Source organism: Melozone crissalis, unplaced genomic scaffold, assembly GCF_028551555.1.
Source record: "Melozone crissalis strain CALT ecotype California unplaced genomic scaffold, PUWL_Pcris_2 ptg000033l_1, whole genome shotgun sequence".
NCBI lineage: Eukaryota > Metazoa > Chordata > Aves > Passeriformes > Passerellidae > Melozone > Melozone crissalis.
In genome coordinates, this window is record NW_026535811.1 from 4,331,869 (window position 1) to 4,355,715 (window position 23,847).

Genomic DNA, 23,847 nt, shown 5'->3' on the forward strand with positions numbered 1-23,847 from the left:
TGTTTCATTTCTTTATTGTGCAGTATGGGTTTATGTTGTTGGTGTAATTTGCAGCAAGTGTATAAAGTTACTGGACTGTGCAAGTGTACAGAGTGTGCAAATGTCTAAAGTTACTGGGGGGTTTCTGGACCTGTTTGGAGTGGGCTGGGGACTTGTCAATTGAAAAAGTGTTATGTCAAAGAAAGCAGTAGCTCCATAGCCATAGGCACTCTGGATAGGTTTTCCTCATGGAAAGACAGATACAGAGCTTACTGTGATGTGCCTTGTTCTACAATGAATCCTGTGTGTAAGAAGTTATTTCTCATTCTTAATTGATAAAGTAACTTGAAGTTGCTAGACTTGATGGCATCTTATGGTCAATTAAGAAAACTGATCTACAATAGGTGAACATTTTTTAGAGTTTAACTCCATTAGGATTGATGGCAATAATTTATTCATCTATTATATATTTGAAACAATCTGTGATGAACACTAGAAAGACAATTTCATACAAAGCCCAAGCTATCAATTATAACCTAAGTATAGTCATTTGTTTATATAGTAAATGGCTGTTTAACCTTCTGTAGGAAAACAAACTAAATATAGAGTACATGTTTATTTTGAAACAATAGCACCTGCTAATCTAGGTTGTTATCATACATCTTGCAAGCTGTAAGCTAATAAAGATTAGCAGTTCTTGAGGTCTGTGTATTTCAGCCATCTCTTTATTTTGTTTATTTGTACTTTTTTTTTGGCACTTATATCAGTGTATTATGAATAGGTAGCGGCAGCATCACATTACGGCTGAGAGGTTTTTGTTTTAAAAAATGTTTTGCAGGTTATTCAAAGAGGGCATTTTGTGTATTTAGTTGCTTGACTGTCTCAGTGAACAATAGCCTGATCTTTGCTTTGCAGAAACTATGAAGCACACAATAAAGCACAGAGCAAGAAATATGCCAAATGCAAGTATGAATTCGTGGCAAGAAACAACAGTGAGCTTTCTGTCATGAAAGAGGAGATTGTGGAGGTAATTTTGTTTGCAAAGACAACACACAAATTTCTGGTGCTACTCAAGGCTGAGGATGCCTTTCCTGTGGACACTGTGGCTTTCCTTAATGTTTGCTTCAATGTGTTTGACCTGTCTGTCTCAGTATGGAAAGTTGTTAATTTGTTTTGCATCAATTTTGCTGACTTAGGAAGGGGTGCTGTCGAGATCCGTGCTCGAAATACATTTGTGTGTTCCTTCCACCTTCTCCAGTGTTGCTTTTAAATATAAGTGGTGTTTAAATAACTATTTGTGTACACACAGAGCATAGTGAAGGAGTGTTCTTTCCAAGAGGATGTGGCACCAGAAAAGTGAGATACATTTGGCAGGGAGGGAGCAACAAAGAGAGAAAATGCTGAGTGTGAGAGTGTGGGGCAGGCATTGAGACTTCTGACTGCTCCAGGCCATCCTGCTCCCATTCCCTGTTTACTAAGAAGTGTTGTGTCTCCAAATTTGTGCTCCCCCAGAGCTGCCTTTACTTGGATTATTAGTGATTATTTATTCCTTTTGTCAACAGCATGTGGGTTGTGGAGATGGCAGCATCTCTGTGCAAGTGTTTGTGTTTTGTTCCACTGTCTGATCCAGCACATTCCTGAGTTTTACAGAACTCCATTACACACTTACATATTCTTTCTTGAGAGCCCCATTTTGAAATGTAGAACCATGCAGGGTTAATGATGGTGGGAATCAGGGAAGATCCAGGGGTTTCTCAGGGATACATCTGTGCAAGATCTGCTGGCAGACACAGAAACTGGCAAAGCCATGGTTTTGTTTTGAAATGATTCACAGCCTAAGCACAGGCAGGGGGAAAGTCAGAAAAGACGTGCAATTAATTCACCAAATCATTTCAGATCCTGGATGACAGAAAGCAGTGGTGGAAGGTTCAGAACAAAAGTGGCAGCACAGGCTTTGTGCCAAACAACATTTTGGACCCTCTGAGGAACACGGAAGGCGGCCAGGGATGGCCGGAGCCTGCCTACACCCGCACCATCCAGGTACTGTCCATGCTGGGGAAAAACCTCCAATGGAAGTGTCACTGTGTGCACAAAACATCTACATTTATTGGAGGGGCTGAAGGTGATGTGGGGAGTCTTTGCTTCTTTTTTGCCAGGGCTGGGATTAAATGTGTGAGACTGAATTTCTAGTTTGGACTCAGATGTTTATCAGTTCTTATCCATGTCACAGTGTCACAAACCCTGAGTTCTACAGCACTTCGTTCTAACAAACTAAAAAATGGAGCCCTATCTCTCTCTTCACAAGGCCTTTTAGGGATAAACTGTCCAATTAAAAAATGCCACCTAAATTATTTTCACTTTTAACCCAATAACCAACCACCCCTTACTGCAATGTGGACTTTTTTATCCAATTGCACAAAATCACCCAAACCCGTGGAGAAGAAGGAAAATAGGAAGGAGAAGAAGAAGGACCAGCCTCCGCCCTAGAACCTCCATCTTGATTTATATGTATTGCTGCCCTTAAACTCTGAGTTTTCGACCATGTGATATTACACACTTCTATTCAAATTCCACACCCATAATCCCAGTGTTATCCATCAATTTTGGAAGCTTTCTCCACAGCCTCAGGTCAAATGCAGTGCTCTCCTGGGGGACAGTGTCTGTCAGCACAGAAAGTTTAAAATTCTCAGCATCCAGTGTTCCAACAGTGATGTGTGTATTTCACAGAGAATACAGTTGATAGAGATACTGCAAAAATGTTTTATCTCAGGGCTTTTTTTTTTACCTGCTTATTTGCTTAGAGGTGGTAACTTCAGTCCTAGTGGATGTGTATGCATTTATTTTAATTGCAAATATCCTTTGTGAATTGATAGCTGTTGATGCCAAAGAAGGAGTTTGAATTATTTAAGGTAGGGTCATCTTTGTTTTTCCTAGAAGAGTGAGCTCCAGCTTTTCCTTTTATTTTCTGTCTTTGTCTGTCTCTATCCCAGTCCTGAATTTATTTAATTATTGTAATTTTGGAGTCATAAAAAGGAGGTATATTTGCTTTTGAATTCACAAAGCAGATATTTTTCAATTACTATGTCTGTGCATCAATAGCACTCTATTATCCTGACCTCATTTTAATTTTCTTTCTTTCATGTAGTGGTGTGGAACTAATATTGTTGTTGCTGTTATTTCTTTTATATGTTGAACAGAATTAGAGAGAATTACTTAAAAAAATTCTTACATCAGCACAATTATCCACTCAAGTAAGGATATATAGGATAAAGTTGTTATATGTATTTTTAGATAAAATTTTAAGGGGGTTAGAGGCTGCTAAAAGAAGTTGTTCTATTTTTTAAGACCTCTTTCTTTCCACTTTTTTTCCCCTAATGATTTTGAAAGTTTAGGCAAACAAGTTTGAATTAAGCAGAAATTCCAGGCCTGCCTCTAAACCAGAATTTTAAACCAATTGTCTGTTGAAGCTTGAAGTTTAATAATTTAATCCCATCTAAATTGTTGTGTCTGCACCTTCCAGTTGATGACTGAAAACCAAGAAATGCCAAAATGTTTTGCAAAATAATGTAATAGACCTGCCTTGACCTTGGTGGGCTTGAATCAGACAATTTCTGAGCTTCCCATCCCAAATTGTTTGCCTGTAACATCTTGGCTCATTCTGCATTGGTTGTGGATTTGCCTGTCTGTGAAGTGAAGCATGCATCCAGAGTGCTTTTCAAATCCTGATTTAAAGATTTTTTTTTTCCTTTCTTCCTGTGCATGTTATTTTGTGTGTTTGGAATTTGCCATCAAGTCTTGAGCAGGCTGAGTACAGTTTTGAGTAGAGGTTCTCACATTATTCTTCTGTAATGCACTGCAGGGTTTGAAGTTCTCTTAAATAATGACAAGACATGGCATAGAATAAAATAATCATTTCCACAAAGCATTCTCCATGGACCTATGAAAATCAGGGTCAGGGAACACTGTTTAAGATAAGTTTGTTACTTTGCCCTCTGGCAGGTTATCCTACGGCTTGATCATATTCAAATGTGAGCTTGAACTACTGTGAAATTATTTATGAATGTAATTGCACAGGATAAATGAAGTCTTTACCAAGACATGTCAGTAATGCTGTTTAAACTTGGTGGTGATTATTATAATTTTAGCACTCGTGAGCACTCTCATTTGTCTGTTTTCCTGTGATGGACACATGGTTCACTTGGGAAGTGTTTGCATAACTCCATTTATTTTCACAACAGCACTATGAGGCATTGCTGCTGTTTTTAGGGAGAACTGATTTAATAATTAAATAAATCAACGCCTTGCCCAAAGTCAGACAGGAGAACTTGTGGGAAGAGCAGGAAATCAGAGTGGTTCCTATCAGCACTTTTGCCAGAGCAGTGCCTGGTGCTGTGCAGCTTTTGCTGCTCTCCCGGGTCATATTCAGCTTTTAAAAAGTCACTTTTACAGTGCCCTGGCTGCTGTGGCCAGCTGCAGATAAGTGTTATAAACAAAGGCAGTGTCTTCCTTTACAGACTAATAACCTTCAGTGCACTGCTCTCCAAAGGGTGTTCATAGATTGTTAGGAGGAATTAAGGATTCCATTGAAAAAGAGGATTTTTTCACTTGATTGTGCTACAGACACCCCTTCTCTGAGAGATGGATACCTCATTATCACAATTATTCTCAGAGCTGTAAAGGTTTTTTTAGCTCTCACTCTGTCCCCCTGCCTGGTGATATCTAAGGCCACACATTGCTTTAAATCCTGATTTTTCACTCAATTGCTTTCAGGAGCCAGGTCCCAAAAAGTCACTTGAGAGCACTGAGGTGATACTTGCAGGACATTGCCAGCAATACCCCAATTATTTAATTATCTTTGTGAGTCAGAGGCTGTAACACTGCTTGTCTTCTGGTCAGTTGAATGAGTTCCAGGAAAAAGTATTTTTGCTTGTTTGGTACTCTTTCACTTTTAGGAGAGCATTTTGCTAAATTCTTCTATTTTCTACTATTGTTAATTATTGTTTATCAGAGATTTTTGGGATGTTGCTCATTTAATCTGTTAATTTTATTGTGAGCCATCACTGGTATTTCACTATCCTATTATATATGGACATAGAGTGTTTCCCAAGCACTCAGATTTCTTATTTTGTAAAAGTATTGCTGGTGAACCTATGAAATAATTCATCACAGTATTTCCTATTTTCTCTCTGTTTTATTAACTTTGTTTTAACGCTCTTGAAAATGAAGTTTGAAGAACATAATTAGGATAGAATTGTATATCTTGGTCGGTGTGTTAATTAATCTCCTGGCACCTTTTTGGAGGTGAGACAGTTATGTTATCAGTGATGTGTACAAAATCCTTTAGGCAGAGAGTAAATGTTTAATAAGGTGCAGTTTTTCTTTTTTCTTTTTTTTTTTTTTTAGAACTGGGGACAAATCCTACCTAATAACAATTTGAATAAGTAAATTCTGCCTATATTTCCTGTCAATTCAGTAAAATCACAAATGTGGTATACCCTGCAAAGAACAGCTTAGGGATTTTAATGGCATTTTAGTAGGCAGCTGTTTGCACAATAGCTGAATCCACCAAAGTAAACTCTGGCAAAAGACCCTGCTTGAAATTTCCTCTCCCGGTCTTGGGTAGCTCACTGGCCCTTTTGGCTGAAGATGAGTGTTTGGTTCTCTCTTGTCCCTTCAGTGGAGCCCCAGGACAGGATCCAAACCTCAGAGCTATTGACAAAGCTGAGGCTGAATGCTCTGCAGCCCTCTTGGTGGGCTGGTGTCACTGTGCAAACAGGAATATGGCACTGAAACCTTCAGAAAGAGAGCAAACTGAGAGCTCTGTGTCTGTGTTAACTTAATGAGAACATTTCCCACTGGTTTTGGTTGTTTCCAATGCCTCTTTGTCTGTTTTTCCCATAATTTATAAGTATATTCCCTTTTTTTAATGCCAAAATATATTTGAAAATATATTGTTCCCAGTCTTTTACACTGATCAAGAATTAGGGTTGGAACCATTAGCATTTTTACTCAAACTTATTATTTTGCTTCCCTTCAAAATAGATTGAATCATACTGAACCTTGATTTTTTCACCAGATGCAGCCTATAGCGTGTTGAAAACAGCTTTGGGACTTAATTTTTTTCCCCTGTAAAAACAAAGATTTTTTCTGGCAAGAAATAAGAAAACAAAATTTAGTCCCAATAATCTTTCATGATATATCCAGATTTTTAATGAGTGTGTGTGTACCATCACCATTCCAAACAGTTTAAATTTGTTCCAATTTACGTGAATTGAGGTGATCAGAGGGGTGAAACACCTTCCTGTGAGGAAAGGCTGAGAGAGTTAGGATCATTCAGCTCAACTTTCCAAAGGCCTGGCAATACCTCAAGGGGGCCAGCAAGAGACCTGGAGAGGGACTTTTACATGGAGTGACAAAACAGAGGATAATGGCTTTAATTTTAACAAGGACAGGTGTGGATTGGATATTGGGAAGAAATTCTTTACTCTGGGGGTAGTGAGGCCCTGGCACAGAGTACCTAGAAAAGTTTTGGATGCTCCATCCCTAGAAGTGTTCAATACCAGGTTGGATGGGTGTTTGAGCAATCTGGGATAGTGGAAATTGTCCCTGCCTATGGCAGGGGGTTGGAATTAGATGGAGCCATCAGATCCCTCCCAACCCAAACCCTTCTGTGAGCAGCACCTTCATCTCATTTGCTGAGCTAGACAACATTTCTTGAGCTAAAAAAATAAAGCACTTTTTTAATACCTGCTGTAACATAACTCTAATTTTTCTCCAGTTACAAGAGTTCTTTACATTCACCTGACAATCTTTAATCTTTTGGCACTATTTTCCTTGACTTTTTTTTTCTATTAAGTCTGTTTCTGTCTGGGTATGTGCTCTTAAAAGAGCTGATTACTTATATGGCGTCACATGTGTGTCTTTTGTAGCCAGCACTCTGTTCCCTATTCAAGAAAAGAATATTAGAATAACTATTAGTTTCCTAGTGATTAAGAAGAGGTAATTACTAAGACTAATGTTCCTTTGGTTTAAATTGCTAATGTGTATGGAATTTCAGGAGCGATGTGTGAGACAGTTACTTTTCACCTTTCTAACAATACTATTTGATGTGATTTACTCCATTTTCCTCACAGCAATTACTGGGAGAGCTTTCAGAGGTAACTGAATTACTCTTCTGATATTGAATCTCAAAATTTCCCCTCTTGGACTATTTAGTCACCAAATTCCATAGTGCATGCTTCTTTTTATAGCAGTGAATAGAAGTGACGGGATGAATGTGTGGATGTCCTCAAAAGATCTGGAGTTAAATAAAGAAGCATTAAAAAAAGAAGCATTAAATGGGATTCAAATGTATAATTGGTTTTTGGGCACTGTTTAGCAAAATGCAAAGTGTATTTTAATGTGGTTGCATTTGTAAATTTAGAGTTTGAGTGACGCTTCCAGATTAATTTTTGTTTTCACTGCAGCAAGTTGTTTTGATGAGGCTGATGATTGCAGTACAACATGTTTTTGCAGCTCCTCCAGTAGCACTCATTGAAAGTTACATGGAGGTTTTTAGCTCTCTCTTTTTCTGGGTTATGATTGTGGCAGTGTGCAGTGGATGTCTTGGCTCGTAACAAATCCTCTCTATCATGAAAATTTTACTTTTTCATTGTGTTTTTTTAAGAAGGTCAAAACACACATGAAAATGTACATTTTGGAGATAACAGTCTAGTAATTGGAATCTGTCAACAAGATAAAAGGATATGAATATCATTGGAACCTTTTAGTAGCTGTGAAATTTATAAATTCTTTGATAAGGTTTTTGAGTCTATCACAGTACATCTATATATAATAAATTATGGTGTATTTGCTGTACACCTAGTGGGGCACTCTCTTTCCACCAAAGGGCAAGTTTCATAAATATATTTATTCTGCTTGTTCACTTTTATATTATGCATTTCACTTTCCTTGTCATTTGACAATTAAAGAAGCATTCATTTTCTTAACATTGTAGCATTGAAATACAGAAAAGTCAATCGTGATTTTTTTAAAATCTCCCCACATTGCACAAAGCAGTTAAGATGGAGGCCTTTAGCAACTAAATGCTGAGATATAAACAAACAAACAAACAAAAGACTTTAACCAGAGATGTTTTGCAGGGATATATGCTTGATTTATTAGCTGAGTATTGTGATTTAGGTGAAAAATCATCCAAGGAAAGTGATTTCTTAGGCTTAATTGATTGGCCAGAGAAGCCGATGAGATAAATTTTCTGCTGGTGTAAATCAGTATTGCTGAAATGGTTTACACTCACTGATAAATCCTTGTCCATCAGCTGGACTTCTCTGAGCTGGGGATTCCTGTACAAGGGCACTTGCTGACATTTAAGGAAAGTTTGATTGTTGTCAGGGCAGTGATCTGCTGCTCAAATTCTAACTTATGGCTTCTACAAATATTTCCCTGCTTGATCTGCTATAAAACTCTCTGCCTCCAAGGGAATAGGGAAAGGTATTTCAGGAAGGAGCAATGAATCTGGAGAATGCATTCATCTCTCTTCATACCAAAGTAAGCAGATTCTCATGACTACGAGATGAGGCATCTTTATTGAGCAAACAAACTTTAATATTGAACATTCAAGCTGTGTTAATCCAAAATTGTAGAGAGGGAACACTGTTAAACAGTGAGATATGGAGTTTGAACTGCCTGAGAGAAAGGGGTAGCATAGATGGCTTTTGGATTTGTCTGTCTTTATGATTGCTCTGGGAAAAATACAGGTGTTCTTATGTAACTGGTCCCCTTCTAAAGGCAAAGAAGAAATAACTTCCCAAGTTATTCTTGAGACATCTGCTAGTTAGTTATTAGCAGCATGATAGCTTACATGTTGATAGAACGTGCATGAAGTGGGGGAGAAAGAAATGACAGCCCTGTTCCAAGAATTGTGCAGTGTGGGGCTTATTTTTAAATCAGAATATTGCCTTGAGATGGCTTGTAGTGATCATGCCAATAGCTGAAAAGGCAGAGATTAATGGATAGGAGGAGCAGGAACCTCTTAAATGCTGTCTGCAGTTCAAAAACCAATGCATTATGCTACCCTTAGTGACATTTATAAATGAAAACATCAGTTCCGTTTAGGTGTGGCTGGACGTGTTCATTGTTCAGGTTTTTTTTTTTAATAACATGTCTAAAATATACATTTTTTCACTGATAAAATTCGATAAGTCAAAAGTTTTGAAAGCTTTAAAACATGTCAGTTACTAGGAATTTGAGATTTGAAAACAATTTCATTCATAGAATTCATCTCTTTGAAAGAAAGAAACATGTTTCAGAGGATTTCCTTGCTGTGAGTCTTGTGTCCAGCAGAGAAACTTGTTACTGTGATATTTTATGAAAAATCCCTTCGCCAGGATTTCTTCTCCTGGGAAGATGAGAAGCCTCAGCTTCTCCATGCTTTGCTCCTCTGGAATGTGGTCTGGAGATTGTTTATCCAAACATGTGAATTGTTTTTAATTAATGGCCAATCACAGCCTGCTGTGTCAGACTTTCTGAGTCAGTCATGGGTTTTCATTATCATTCTTTTCTAGCCTTCTGATGTATCTTTTAGTAGTATAGTTTTAGTATATAGTACATAATTTAGTACATAATTTTCTTTTAATATAATAAATCAGCCTTCTGAGAACACAGAATCAAATTCTTATCTCTCACCTCATCCCAGGGACCTTCACAACACAACAGAAACCGATGCCAAACTTTGATGTCAGATCAACTTTTGGCAAAGTTTGGAATGATACGTGACAAGTGAGGTGCCTTAGTGGAATTGAAGGCACCATTTGGTGGAAAATCTGGGTTTGCCTGACGTGTTGCCCAGATGTTGTTTCCTGACTGATCCCTTGTGCCTCCTGCAGAAGCAGAGGACGGACTATGTCGCGAAGCAGCCGGAGCCGGCCCCCGCCACGCCCTCGCCGCCGCCCACGCCCGCTCCTGTCCCCGTGCCCGTCCCCGTGCCCGTCCCCCTGCCCCCCAGTGCCCCAGCTCCCATCCCAGTGCCCGTGCCCAAGGCGCCGGCCGCCGTCAGCCGCCAGAGCAGCACCTCCAGCGACAGCGGCGGCAGCGTGGCCCGCGACACGCAACGGCAGAAGCAGATCCCCGTGGATCGTAAGTGTGCCCTAGGATAGAAGATAAAAGGCTTTCATCCTGTTTCTGTGTGCTTGGCTTAGTTCTGAAGTCCCCTAAAGTTGTGTTTCAGATGAATCTTGGTGGAAAAATTTGGGTTTAACTTTATGTTTAGAATACGGGTTTGCTATGGATGTGTGTTCTGACCATCGTTATAATTACCATAATGGTAGTAAGGGAAAAACACTTAAGACTTGTCCCATCCTAAATCACAGAATTCCCAGAATGACCAGGTTGGAAGAGACTTTTAAGACCTTTAAGATCTTTAAGATCATTGAGTACAATCCATGCCCTAGCACCTCAACTAAACCATGGCACTGAGCACCACCCTTGTTATAATTACCATAATGGCAATTAGGGAAAAACACTTTACACTTGTCCCATCCTAAATCACAGAATTCCCAGAATAACCAGGTTGGAAAAGACCTTCAAGATCATTGAGTCCAGCCCAGCCCCAACATCTCAACTGAACCCTGGCACCCAATGCCAGATCCAGGCTTTGTTAAACACACCCAGGGATGGGGACTCCACCACCTCCCTGTGCAGGCCATTCCAGAACTTTATCACCCTTTTAGTAAAAAATTTTTTTCTAAAATCTAACCCAAATTTCCCATGCCAGGGATATCTAGTCAGTGTTTTTAACACTGGAATGCCCATGCTGATATGCTGGCTAATGGAGCTTTTCTACCTGAACCCACTGCCACATTACAACCTAAATTGCTTGTAAAATCAGGTACGTTGTTTTCACACCTCAATTCATGATCATCCATATTTCTAGGTTGTTTGCACCATTCTGAAACATGTATTCAGTGCTTCAAGAACACTTGCAGGTCTGGGTCATACACAGGAACCACATTGTAATAGTTTTGTAGAGTTACTTTACAGTTGGCTTGGTCAAAACAGCAGCAACTAGCATGGAGCAGACTTTGGTGTCCTTGTCCCAGGAGGACACAGGAACATGTTCCATACCTCCATAGCTGGAAAAACTTGGGAATGTGCATCCAACAGTGTGTGGCTGCCTTGAGAAATTCTGATTAAGGCCACCTTATAAATATGCCAAATTGAGGCATGCTGTGACTGCTACTTGGTATTGACTGGAAAGAAAGTAGGGTTAGAAAAGCTTGTTTAGTCAGTAATTTCTGTCCTAAATGCACTTTAGGCAGTGTGATTGCTTGGCTTAGAAATAACTGAAACATGTAGGCAAGCATTTGCTACAGCTTTTAAAGTAATAGCTGTAAAAATAATGAGCTTTTTGTAGTGCAAGAGTTGACAGCTTTTCATACTCACTGCCTTACCAGCAAATCCTGCTTCCACCTAAGGTCAGAAACTGGCACTGAGCATAATCCTTTTTGGGGAAGGGGTTCTTTGCCCCCTGTCCGCAGTGGATGGGAATAATCCTGTGGTGGGGTCTGTGGTGACATTGCCTGGTGGAGGACAAGCTCCTGCCTAAACTCTGAGCTCAGGAAGGCTCTGGGAACTTTTCCTTATATTCACCTAATGGGCTGTCTGGCTGGAAATCATGACTGGAGAACAGCCTGGCTGGAGGAACAGGCCTCACTGCTGCTTCCCAAAGAAAGAGTTATTTAAATAAAAGCAGATAAATAAACACAAAAGATGTGGAAAGTGAGGGTGATTTCCCCCCCTCCCCCCCACACATGCACAACAATAATTTTATTTCTGTGGAAGGACTTTGCCATAGCATGGCTGTGTCCTTGAATCCATGACGGCCTTCTCTATCCATTCTAGATGGAAAATGAGAAGACCATGATCCTGGCTTCAGGTACAGGGCATGTGTGAGGTGTAGGAGTTACTGTAGAGGCTGTGGGTCCCACACAGGAGATCCTGTTCACCCCAGCCCAGTTAATGAGCTTCAGGCACCTCAAAACCCACACAGAAGAGGTTCCTCTGCAAAAGTGATGGGAAACCTGCTGGCCAAGTACCCACCTGAGCCCTGCAGAGAACACTGCAGAACCTGCCCCACACCCTGCTTATTTCTGATAACCCATCTAACAACGGGAAGGATCTCTTACCTAACAGCTAAATATTTGTCTCTTGATACAGTCTTGGTCTAGATTAAGCATAAGTCTTTCAAAATCTGTGTAAATAGAAGGAAGATAGCAATGTTCTGTGTCTCTTCCTGCTTGGGAAAACAGCGGGTGCAGGATTTGATAACACTGCCTAAAGGCTTTCCTTGTATAACCCCTGTCAGATTTGCACAAATCACTGAGCTCGTGTCATTGGGCTTCTGACTCACACTCAGGATGGGGGGAGATGAGAAAACCCCACACAACAGGGCCTGAATGCCTCAAATATCATAGTAGAGATGCTTTTTCCACTTTCAACCTGAGGCTATTTTTGCAAAAGAAAAAAGGAAATGGTTAAACCAACATTTTTTCTTCTTTTTGCTCTGGTGATTAAAGAAATAATCCTAGAGGCCTATGTAAAGCTTGTTTTTATTTGTTTAACTGGCTAGAGATATTGATCCCTGGAGAGGTTTTGAGAGAACCCCTGGAGAGGTTTTGAGAGAATTTAAAAGGAAAGTAGAGAAGGCAAAAATGTTTCTATCTTACAGGGGCTTTTTTCATATTGAAGTTGAGTTGTTTTCAGCTGTTCCTGTCAGTGTAATGGGAGAAAAGGAATAGGTTTGGCCATCTGGGTGCACTGAGAGGGTGGTGTAGTTACTCTTTGTGTATCAAAGTGAGAAGGTTGAATAAAGATCACTAAAAATATCTTGGCAAGGAAATCCTGAGAATTTTTGAGATAATTGGAGTTGTTTGTCAGAGGATTTTTATAGTTGCTCCAGTGTTATGGCACAGAGAGTTTCACTGTGTGGAATCAGCATCTTCTCTGAGCCCAAAAGGTTATTTATACCTTATTGAATTCTACCTATTTTTGTGAAGTTGTCCACAGAAATTTTTATAGTTATTTTAAGCAATTCTCACTGTCATTATAATTGATCTTGTTGAAATGACTGAAAAGCATTTCAGTTTGTTGCCTGCTAATGAACAGCAAATGGGTTCTGGGGGATAATGAATTCTTACAGTTTTGTTTAAAATTAAAAAATAAATAAACAAATCTTGCCCAATTTTTGAGTCTCTGGTGAGAGCAGCTACCCCTTTTTTTTATTATTCCTTTTTTAATGTAAAGTGTGACAATGTTTCAGCTAAGCAGCCACTCCAGGCTTGGAGTGAATTCAAATTTCTCAAAACCCTGTCAAAAATGCAATTGCTACAATAGCTCATTAGATATAAGTTGATATATGTCAGCAGCTGTAAAATGTTTTTGCCTATGCTGATTTGCACTAAAAAGTTGAACTTTCAACTAAAGAACTGTGTGTGGAAAGTGCTACCTTCCCACAGTGTGAGCAGTCTTACAACCTTCCTCATTATTTTCTTGTTTTCTTTTTTAAACCCTCAATTCTCTTTGAAAAAAAAAAAAAGGCAGACTATGACAAATGAATAACCCTCCATTCCCATCTGCACCTCTCTGTGACATCCAGGCATCTCTCCTCTCTGGGGTCTTAGTTGAATTCTGTCTGGGGATTTCTGTTTGTTTATTTTTGCTTTGGTTTGCAAAGGGAGGATTGGGAATATTGAAATATTCCATGGGCAAATAATTCAATAAAATCTAATGAATGAATTTAAAAAAAAAAGTTGACAATTTAAAGTGACATAAAGTGACATAGAAGAAATGACTTGGCTTTGATAAAAGAGAATAATTTCTGTGAGATGTCTCTCTCTCTAGGCAGGAAATCCCAGATGGAAGAGGTGCAGGATGAACTTGTGCACAGGCTGACCATCGGCCGGAGCGCTGCCCAGAGGAAATTCCACGTGCCACGGCCAAACATCCCCGTGGTGAACATCACCTACGACTCCTCCCCCGAGGATGTCAAAGCCTGGCTGCAGTCCAAGGGATTCAACCCTGTGTAAGTCCCAGGGCAAATGCAGCAAATCTTCTTTAAATAGAAAAGGACCTGTTTTCCTGCCAGGATGTGGTCCGACCATTTGTTAAAATCAGGCAGCCTTCTGAAAATCAAGATGAGTTCTTGATCAAGAGATGTCAACTGCACTCTTAGAAAAAATAATTTGTTTTTACATATATATACATATACCTATATGTATATATAAAAATATATATGCATCTATACATATATATGTACACATATATGCACATACATACACACGTATATATAGACACCTATATATACATATATATACACATATGTGTGCATCTATATATCCATATATAAGCATATATATTCATCTAGAAACATATCTTTTACATGCATATATATACATATACACATACATATATGTATATATAGACACATATATGTATTTATACATATATATGTATATATATATTTATGTACACATATATGCATATATATGTATATATACACATGTATTCACATCTATTTATACACATATATATGCATCTATATATACACATATATACATCTATATATACATATATAAACATATACATCTAGAAACACATATCTTTTGCATGCATATATATACACATACATATATGTATATATAGACATATATGTATATATAGACATATATAGGTATATATACATATTTATGTACACATATATACATATTTATGTACACATATATATACACATCGATTTATACACATATATATGCATCTATATATACACATATATACATCTATAAACACATATATGCATCTACAGATATACACATATATATGTGTGTATAAGTGCACCTAATACATATATAAAAATATATGTCAATGTTGTTATAGGGCTACAGAACATCCATATATTTTATATGTATGGATTCTGTATATAGTATATATATTTTAGCCTCTACAAAAAATCTACTTATACACCCAGATGACTTCAGTAGTCTTGCTGCACCAAGTTTGCTCTGAATTTAGCAGCCCTAGCCAAGGCAGTGTGGGATGAAGCCAACCTTGGCCAGTGTGGTTTTGCTGATTTCCTGTTTGCTCCCTTGCTGTGTCCCAGGACTGTGAACAGCCTCGGTGTGCTGACAGGAGCTCAGCTTTTCTCCCTCAATAAAGAGGAACTGAGGACTGTTTGCCCAGAAGGGTCAAGAGTCTACAACCAAATTACGGTACAGAAATCTGCCTTGGAGGTATGGACAACTCTTCTCACTCACCTGGTTTGGGTCACTAATTTTGAACCTGTAGAATTAGATAACTCCTTCTGTGAGGCAGCTGGTTTTTCCTCAGTTCCCATCATATTGATAAACATTCTTTTCACCTGAGTTATTTGGTATTAATTGATCAGAACAGCATTCCTCAAAACACCAGGTGAGATCTTCCCCACTTCTAAAGGGGTCCAAAAACATTAGAAATAGCACCATTTTGCTTTAATTAAAGTTTTGTCTCTTAAACACCTTAAGCTTTTATCCAGACCTCTGCTAAGGACAATTCGTGCTGATTTTAAACCTGTAAAATTAGAGATGCACCTACTTTTTTTATTTTAAACTTGCTGTGGCAAGTGGAGAAATGATCTAAATGTGAGATCAACCCAACAGAGAAGTTACATTCTCCACATCCTATTTAGAAGAAAATCTTGAAGAGGTTTAAAATATTTTCCTCTCCTTAAACTGAGACTGTCTCACTTAAATTATTTCAAGCATTAACTACTAGGAATATTTTTAAAGACAGGCTTATGATGATGCATATTTTACATGATCAGTGTGGATTAGAGAGCATCATTTTCTAACACTGTCAAAATTGCTTTATTCTCTTCTTCAAGCCTATTTCCCAGTTAAAGGAAAGGAGAAATATTTCACCTCTTCTCTTAGGAATAGAAGTCACTACAGTCCAGTCCAGGGCAACCCATCATTTCCTAGTGAAGATATATTTGTATTCTTCAACTTTTTTGCATGTCAGCCATCTTATTTCAGTGTACTGAAATGGAAGTAGTTTTGCAGTGGAATTTGGTCTGAAAAGCAGAGATGCCTTGGATTATTTTCCCCTCCAAGCTGTTACTCTGCTTGCCCCAATTAGGCCTCACTCTGCAGGAAACTCAAAAGTCCAAGCTACTTAGAGTCTAACAAGGTCATTGGTTTTTTTGTTGGGGAAAAGGTAATTGAAATGTTTATTTCTGCCTTGGTTTTTTGAGGTTGAATTTCAGAATTTATGCAGTTCCTGATGACTTTAGCCTGTTTGTTGAATTATGTCATCAAAGGAAGGTGCACCATCCTTTCTCTCCCTATAATAATATTATAATATAATGCATTTCAGGCTCATCAGTCCTGTTGTCATTGATGCTATCAGGAAGGCAAATTCTTTCAGCTTGGGCTGCTCAGTTATTCTCAGAAAAATATTTGTACATGACCTGTGATGAAGTGCATTGTTGGGTATCTGCTGATGGTTTTTTTATGCATGACCTCAGTAATGGGTGCTGCACTTGGGTATCTGAAAGCAAAAGGGCAAGGACAAGATGAATGAAGAAAAATAAAGCTGCTCCCTCAATTTCAGAGAGTCACTTCTAGGCTCCCTGCCTTGCCCTTCCACTTTGGGAGAGGAGAGCAATGGTATTTTAAGTAGGAGGAGCACTGTGGTTAATTAAGAAATTGTCTCACTCTTTGTGACACCAGGTACTGCATTTTAATGGATATAATGGGCTAAATCTATATGAAATGTTATGAAATTATTAAGATGCATTTTAAGAGTTCAGAATCAACTGCAGGATTTTCCCCTTAACAATTTCTTTTATAAATTTCAAAACCAGTTTCTGCTTCCTTATTTTGGAAATTGATTTTAAAGTTTTGGAGGTCATGTCATGGCCAGATAGTACAGTAGCTCTTGGTTTATAATCCCCTAGTTTTATTCATGCACACTTTGGGAAGTTCTGCTCTAGTGAATAGATGTCCTGGCCTTGATAATAATTTCATTTATGTTGAAAAAGCAGCTGGTTCAGCAGACCTGGTTTTCACTGTTAAAAAGTGAAATAAAGCCTTGTCCTCACAACACTTCCTTGTTGCTAATATTATAATATGGTCCAATTTCTATGAGTGTGCTCTAAATTTGAAATCTGTGTTTCTGGGCTGCAGATGCCTCATGGTGAATTCTGTGAGAGCCTGAGACTGAATCCTTACTTTGGTCTTGCCCATGCAATCCCATGTGCATGTGTGAGCTTTTAAACCCATCAAGGATTTATTTTCAGGTTTTTAATTTAAATATTATTGCCTTGATTTTTAAGTGTGGAATCCTAACAAACTCATTGTGCTTTAATTCTGCTTTTACTGAAGCCATATTTTATAAACCCCCTAAATGTCCAACACTGCCAGGACCTCATGTGGGAATTAAAGATGCTCAGCAATGATGACATATGCTTTTAATAGTCTGCAGATTATTTTTTTTTCTGGTCTATATTTAAGGATAGTGTAAATATTTGTCAATTGGAGCTGCAAGGTGAGTTTGCTCAAACAACTATCTTAACAAAATGCTGGCAGAGGAATTTCAGCACCTCTCAAACTCTTTATTACAAGTAAACTCTTCTCTTTTGTTTATAGGCTAGCAGTGGTAGCTCAGAACTGCAAGAAATTATGAGAAGACGGCAAGAAAAAATCAGTGCAGCTGCCACAGATTCAGGTGTGGAGTCCTTTGATGAAGGGAGCAGCCACTAAAAATGTGTTTCCTCTTTTCTTTAATTCCATTGTCCATAGCATTAAAACCATCCAGCTTTGCTTTAGGAAGCAGTGAAGGAGAATGTCTTATTGTATTGTAAACGTAGCCAACATAAAGAAAATTTACAGTAGTCTCCACAGAAGTACCTGCTGCTGGCTCCTCATCATGAGAAATGAACAGATGAGAAACACCGTGGAGATTCCTGACAGGTGAAAATATTGGTTCATGATTCATTTACAGCCAGAGATGAGTCTTGGCTTTACGGAATTAACATGACAGATAAACTGGAGCACGTCTTTGTTGGTGATTCATTTGAGGGAAGCTGAGCCAGCAATAAAAAAGCACTTGAACCCTTCAGTAATAATAAGATTCTGAATCCCATCTCTTGCTGTAGTGTGCAATTATGTCCTTTTTGGCTCAGTCTTTCTTGTCAGGCATTTGGCTGCAGGATGTTTACTTAAGTTGTCGGCTCCAGCAAATGTGGAGGAAATGTTTAGGGAATGAACAGCAGCCCAACACAGGCTGAATCTTTCCTGCATCACTCCCAAGATGTTTTATTACTAATGATGCTGTTTATAGCAAAATAATATTCTGTACATTGATTTTATCCATATTTCACCTGTGATGAACTATAATATTGCACAAGAAAGAGTAACTAGAAAATAGTAATACAACCCAGCTCAAAGAGGAGATGAGATCTGCTGTAGCCATGCAACAACTCACAGCATATTTTTCTTTAAAACATAATTGCTTTTTTTTTTTGTCTGTAACTTAACCTATCAAAAAGAACAGTGTATAATCTAGACTTCTCTGTGTGTTGATCCCAGGTATCGGTTTTTCCTCATGCAAAAAGCCTTTGTAATTGCCTTTATAAATGTAATCTTTTGGAAAAGTGGATTCCTGAAGGTAAAACAGGGGAAAAAAGAAAAGAGAAACATCCCTTACAGAAAATGTTATTTTTGGAGATGCAATGATTTTTGTCACAAAATGTTCTGTTTCATATGGTCATGTGATTTTATATATAATATATGTATTATATATAATATATAATATCACTTAATTTAGACAAATTTAATCATCTAGTTTGATTAAGTTTCATAGTGCCTTTTTCACATGAATCAGCTTAAAGTCTGCAATAAACAGTATTTCTTGTCTGTTAAATTATTGTATCTTTGTGGCTACAAAGACAGTATTGAAATAAGAAAGTAATCTTGATTTTTGCCATTAGTATGCTTTTCCTCTGCGTACAAGGGAAAAAAAATCTATTCATTTTTTTCACAAATGAAAAATTAAAATCTTAATAAAGGTGTTAGTGCCATTTATTGTAAATGTCCTTGCAAATATTACTTCTGTGTGGTTGGTTGTGTGTTCATGTATGTTTTTATATTTTCTGTATATTCTTTATGCCTGTCTGCATAAACATGGCCTTATTCAGAAATGGGTTAAGAAGTTATAAATCCTATTACTTGTATGTGCAACAGGAGGAACATTTTAAAAGGTGTTTGAAACTTTTATTTAAAACTTAAGAGTCCCTGCCTTTTCTCATGGGAGGATGTCTGATTCTATAAAAAAGCAACCTGCACCTCCACTCCCCTGATAATTACCAAAATTAGAAGCCAATACTGATGCTCTCTGCTGGTTTTTATTTCAGGATTTAGAACATGATTTTCTTTTGCCCAGAAAGAGGCACCAGCTCTGGGACATCCCAGAATTTGTGAAGTTTGGCACTCTGAGGTGTTGGAGGGAGGACTCATATTTCATCTATGAGAGAAAAGAGGTGGCTTCACAACAGTTTGGGGTTTTTTGGAGCTGGGTTTCTGTGGAGCTGATGTTTAAAAAGTGCCAGACAAGTCTGAATGTGGTCAGTGTGCTCAGAAGCATCTTAGGAGATACTTAGGGAGAAAAGGGGAAATCCCTTCCACACACTGAATAACCAGAACCATCTTGGGGTTGGTGGGTTGATTGGTTTGTGTCTTTTTTTCACAGTTTTTTCACAGTTAATGACTTAACAACCAGGTGCTCCTTGAGTTGCATTTACCCTTTAAACTTTGCTGAACTAACCACTGTAATTTCTGTGTTACAGTCTGGGAAATCTGAATGGTGTTGAGGCAAATATTCCCCTGCTTACAGGAATATTCTTGGTGCTTTAAAGCACTGCAGGGAGCTTCACCCTTATGCTGCTGTGCAGTTTTTGAATTTTCATTTTGTTGGCACTCACAGGAAATCAGAAGGAGATCTCATTTGGGGTTCCTCAAATGAAAATTAAATGTTTTCTTCAAAATATTCCATGGTTAAAACGAAACCAGTAGTAAAATGTAGTGTTCCATTCAAAATGTTTTCTCTAGGATTTGTGCAGTATTTTTTCAAGACTAATATTTTAGAAGGATGTGATATGTCTTTGAGAAGGAAAGAAAGCAGTTTTTTAAATGCCAAAATCAGTGCCTTATTAGACATTTGATAAGTGGGAGTAATTTGGTATTTTTCTGCCATCAATCTGCCTCTTTAGCTGGGTAGAGGGAGGGAGTTTTAGCAGCCTGTGTTCACTCAGCAGTTCTGTGCTTTCAAAGCACAAACATTTCAACATCAGCAAGGCACTTCTTCCCACCTCTGTAGGCTGCTTGTTCCCTTGGGACACCATGGGGAGAGCAAACCACTGTGAAACCACAGAATAAATGCAGAAAGAACGCTTCTAGCCAATATTTATGGGTGGAGCACTTTACTTACCATCCAGATATTCAAATGTTAAACAGGGCTTTGCTCAGACAAACTGTGATCTGTGGGATTTTATACAAACTTCCATTGCTCCAAAGCATTGAACTGTATAAAAATTGGTGTTTATTGCTTATTAGGTTTTTGTTTTGAGTGAGGTTGGGAAATAAGTGCATATATCCATGACTGATGTGTGCAGAAATAAATGGTTTATGAAGCAGTAGAGATATCATATGCAAAATTATGATGACAGTCTAAAATGTGCAGAGCTCTCAGTGTGTTCATGAGTGTTTGTGAACTTCAAATTGTGATAATTTAAGAGAACAAAGCAAGGATGTAAATTCTTTCTAATTAGGAAACCTGTAAGTCACAGAATTTTTATTTTAATGTGGGAGTGAAGGCATTTTGAGTTTTCAGGTCACAGATAGAAGCAAGCTATAGCTTGAATACCAGACCTTGTTCAAGCAGGTAGGATCACTGATTTTCCTGCATTTGAAGCACAAAGGATACATGATTATGAATGGGAACTCAATTTTCTGGCCAAATTACCCCTTCATAGGAGCCCAGGTTTTCTACTATATTGAGTCTGGTGTTTAAACCATCCCTATTTAAGGTTCTGATACATCAAAAGTATTTGAGGAAATGATTTTGAGATCAATCTCCCACCTCTACATAAAAACACCAACATTATAAATGAGAAGTGCAAACAAGAAAGAGTCTGTATTGATTCTGTGTTTAAATATTTCACAGACTTTAAATTTCTACTGCAGCTATGTCAGCTTTTTGCTAATAAGTGCCTTTGGCTTGGCTTTATCTTTTTTTTTAAATTTCTGAGTTGCTTAGGTTGCAACTTTGGCCTCTAACTACTTCCTAAGTTTTCAGACCAAAATGAAAATCAGGATATGAGTCTGTGCTTCTGTTCCTTGGTAATATTTGCAGATTAAAAGAGGAGATGAGTGAAAATAGGGAGCCTTTCTAGAAGATTCCCAGTCCCCACTGGTGCCTGTCACAGCAGCAGCAAAGCTCAACCCACTCTGCTCCCATCCATGCCAAGAGCACTAACATTATTCTCTCACAAGAAATGGCTGAAATAACAGATTATGCCTGCCTCAATGAAATTACAATTTTGATACAAGCCCTTAAAAATTAGAAGTGAGAGGCAGGTGGTGTGACTGTGGTTAAAGGAGGGAGGGCAGGAGCATTTTAGGGATAAGATGTTGATTATTTGATAGGAGAAATTCATCCTGGTGTAGGAAAAAAAACCCCCAAAACTTAAACTGAAATAAAGCACAAGTAAGTCTTCCTGGCCTGTTCTTCATCTTTTGGTGATGTTTGAAGAAAACAGTTCTGAAGACCCAGGGCTCACTGCACAGGATGTGCTTGGAGAGGCCACACTTCCACACACTCTTCTTACCACTTCCAAGTACTTAATTTTACCTATTTTTTGCTTCCATGGCAGCACACACAGCATGAGACAAGGAGAAAAACCTGCCCTGGTTTCAGACAATGGTCACTCACAGCACAGAGCTGCTTTTGCAGACATCTAGAAGAGCAGCAGATCAATAAAGAGCATTAATAGTGTCAGCAGAGCCTTGGACATGAAGCCCATAATTCCAAATATCTATTACCAAACCTGAGGCTTCAGACAGCTTTACAGCTGTGATGACTGGAGGGTTTTACTTTAGCAGATGCTGGAAACAACATTAACATGAAGCATGAGTCCAAAACATTGTTCTTTTGGACTTACACTGAAGGTGTATGATAAGGCAAAGCCAAAATTGTGATGTGTCAATTCAGAATTAAAAGCTCTGCAGGAGTATTCTGATCCACAGTGTCTTCCAGGATCATTTATTGCTTTACTCATGTCCTGAATGCTGGGAGAGGTGGTTTCCATTGCCATCCCACATGTCCACTGACACAGCTGTGTGGGGTGGGAAAAGGTATAATTCTGATGGAGTTTTCATTGTAATTGACTTTGTGATTAAATAGCTATTAAAGGAAAAACACACACCTGCTGCTGTGCAAATGGAAAAATTTCTGACACACATTCCAAACTGTCTAGTAAACTCAGGCTGCTCAGTGTCCTTTGCTGCAGTGTGATTTTGGCATCTTTGCAGCAATTTTGGACCCTGCCACATTCAGCCAAGCTCCTGTTACAGCCAGCTCACACTGTGACACTGTGGGCACAGGGAATGGTTTAGCAGTAACCTGCTTACCCTGCTCTGTGATACAGAATGAGCATGGGCTCAATGGCCAGCAGGAGGGAGGAGACAGCAGATGAGAAAGAATTTGTGGGTTGGTTTTTTTTTTTTTCCCCCAGCTAGTTGTCTAAAAGGATATGAACACATTTTCTGAGTAAGCATATAATGAAAATCTGAAATGCATTTTTTTAAAAAAGCATGGAGGCAAGATCTAAATGGTCAAGTGCCTATTGATAGTTTCGGTTTTTGTTCAGTTTAGGCTCTTTGCTGTTCCTACTGGAATGGCAGGCCCTCCAGCTGAGGCACACAGTGAAATGAGGGAGAAATGTGCACCACTGGAGCCTTTCTTGTTACCAGCTGGCTCCCTGAAACAAGGGGCCCTTCCCTTCTGCATCCACCTTGTGCTTGGAGAAACAGCATCCCTGCTCCAGGACTGGGAGCAGTGGAAGGTGTCTGGAAACAGAAGGGAAGGGAAATGCATATCACACCCATTTAGTAATCAGCTGTTATTCCCTGTTTGTTTAGTACCCCTCACAAGGACCTGTTTTATCTGGGAATTATGTTAAGTCTATGCAGTTTTGCATAATATACAGTTTTAAATAAGTTTTTTGCTGTAACCAATACCACGATGAAGTAGTTACCAAATAAGTATGCACCTATTTACCTGCCAGAAGAAAGGAAGAAAAAAGAAAATCAGCTGAAGGAGATTATCAGGCTCTTGAGGGCAGCTGAGCTACTGCCCTACACCCTGGTGCCCTGCCAGGTGATAGCAGATGCAGAGGAAATGAAATAAAATCTTATGCAGGTGTGTTTTGCTGACAGTGACTTCTCCACAGGTAAGCAATCCAGTGTGTTTACTTCCAGTTCAAGTCTGCTTTGTTTACATTGAGTACCATTGCTGCTAACTTCCAATGAGGTGACACAAAGCAACAGGTTACAAAAAATGCCATCAAACATCCATTCTGACAGCATCCATGTCACAATACACAATGATGTACCGGCATTATACAAAGATCAGAAAAAAAATAATATATATAGCTAATTATTTTGACTAGAACTGAAATGGACAGAGAAAAAGAAAAGAGCCCCCCACCCTGCCCCCAAAGGCCCTGCAGGAATCCATACTGACACTTTGGCAGCCTTGTAGCAACAAATTGAAAACCAGCCC

The 23,847-nt window shown here is 38.6% G+C and overlaps 1 protein-coding gene across 4 annotated transcripts in view; it reads left to right on the forward strand.

Annotated features, from left to right (window-relative positions):
* The window catches only part of EPS8 (epidermal growth factor receptor pathway substrate 8), a 126,741-nt gene extending 107,629 nt beyond the window's left edge, over positions 1-19,112 (forward strand). For all 4 annotated transcript variants that reach the window (XM_054282172.1, XM_054282175.1, XM_054282173.1 and 1 more), the window contains 6 exons: positions 895-1,006; positions 1,876-2,019; positions 9,864-10,113; positions 13,876-14,056; positions 15,131-15,260; positions 17,655-19,112. In XM_054282172.1, coding sequence (XP_054138147.1) covers positions 895-1,006; positions 1,876-2,019; positions 9,864-10,113; positions 13,876-14,056; positions 15,131-15,260; positions 17,655-17,768 — 931 coding nt within the window. In that variant the 3' untranslated portion in view covers positions 17,769-19,112. The remainder of the gene's footprint in view (positions 1-894; positions 1,007-1,875; positions 2,020-9,863; positions 10,114-13,875; positions 14,057-15,130; positions 15,261-17,654) is intronic.
* The last annotated feature ends 4,735 nt before the right edge of the window (positions 19,113-23,847 follow it).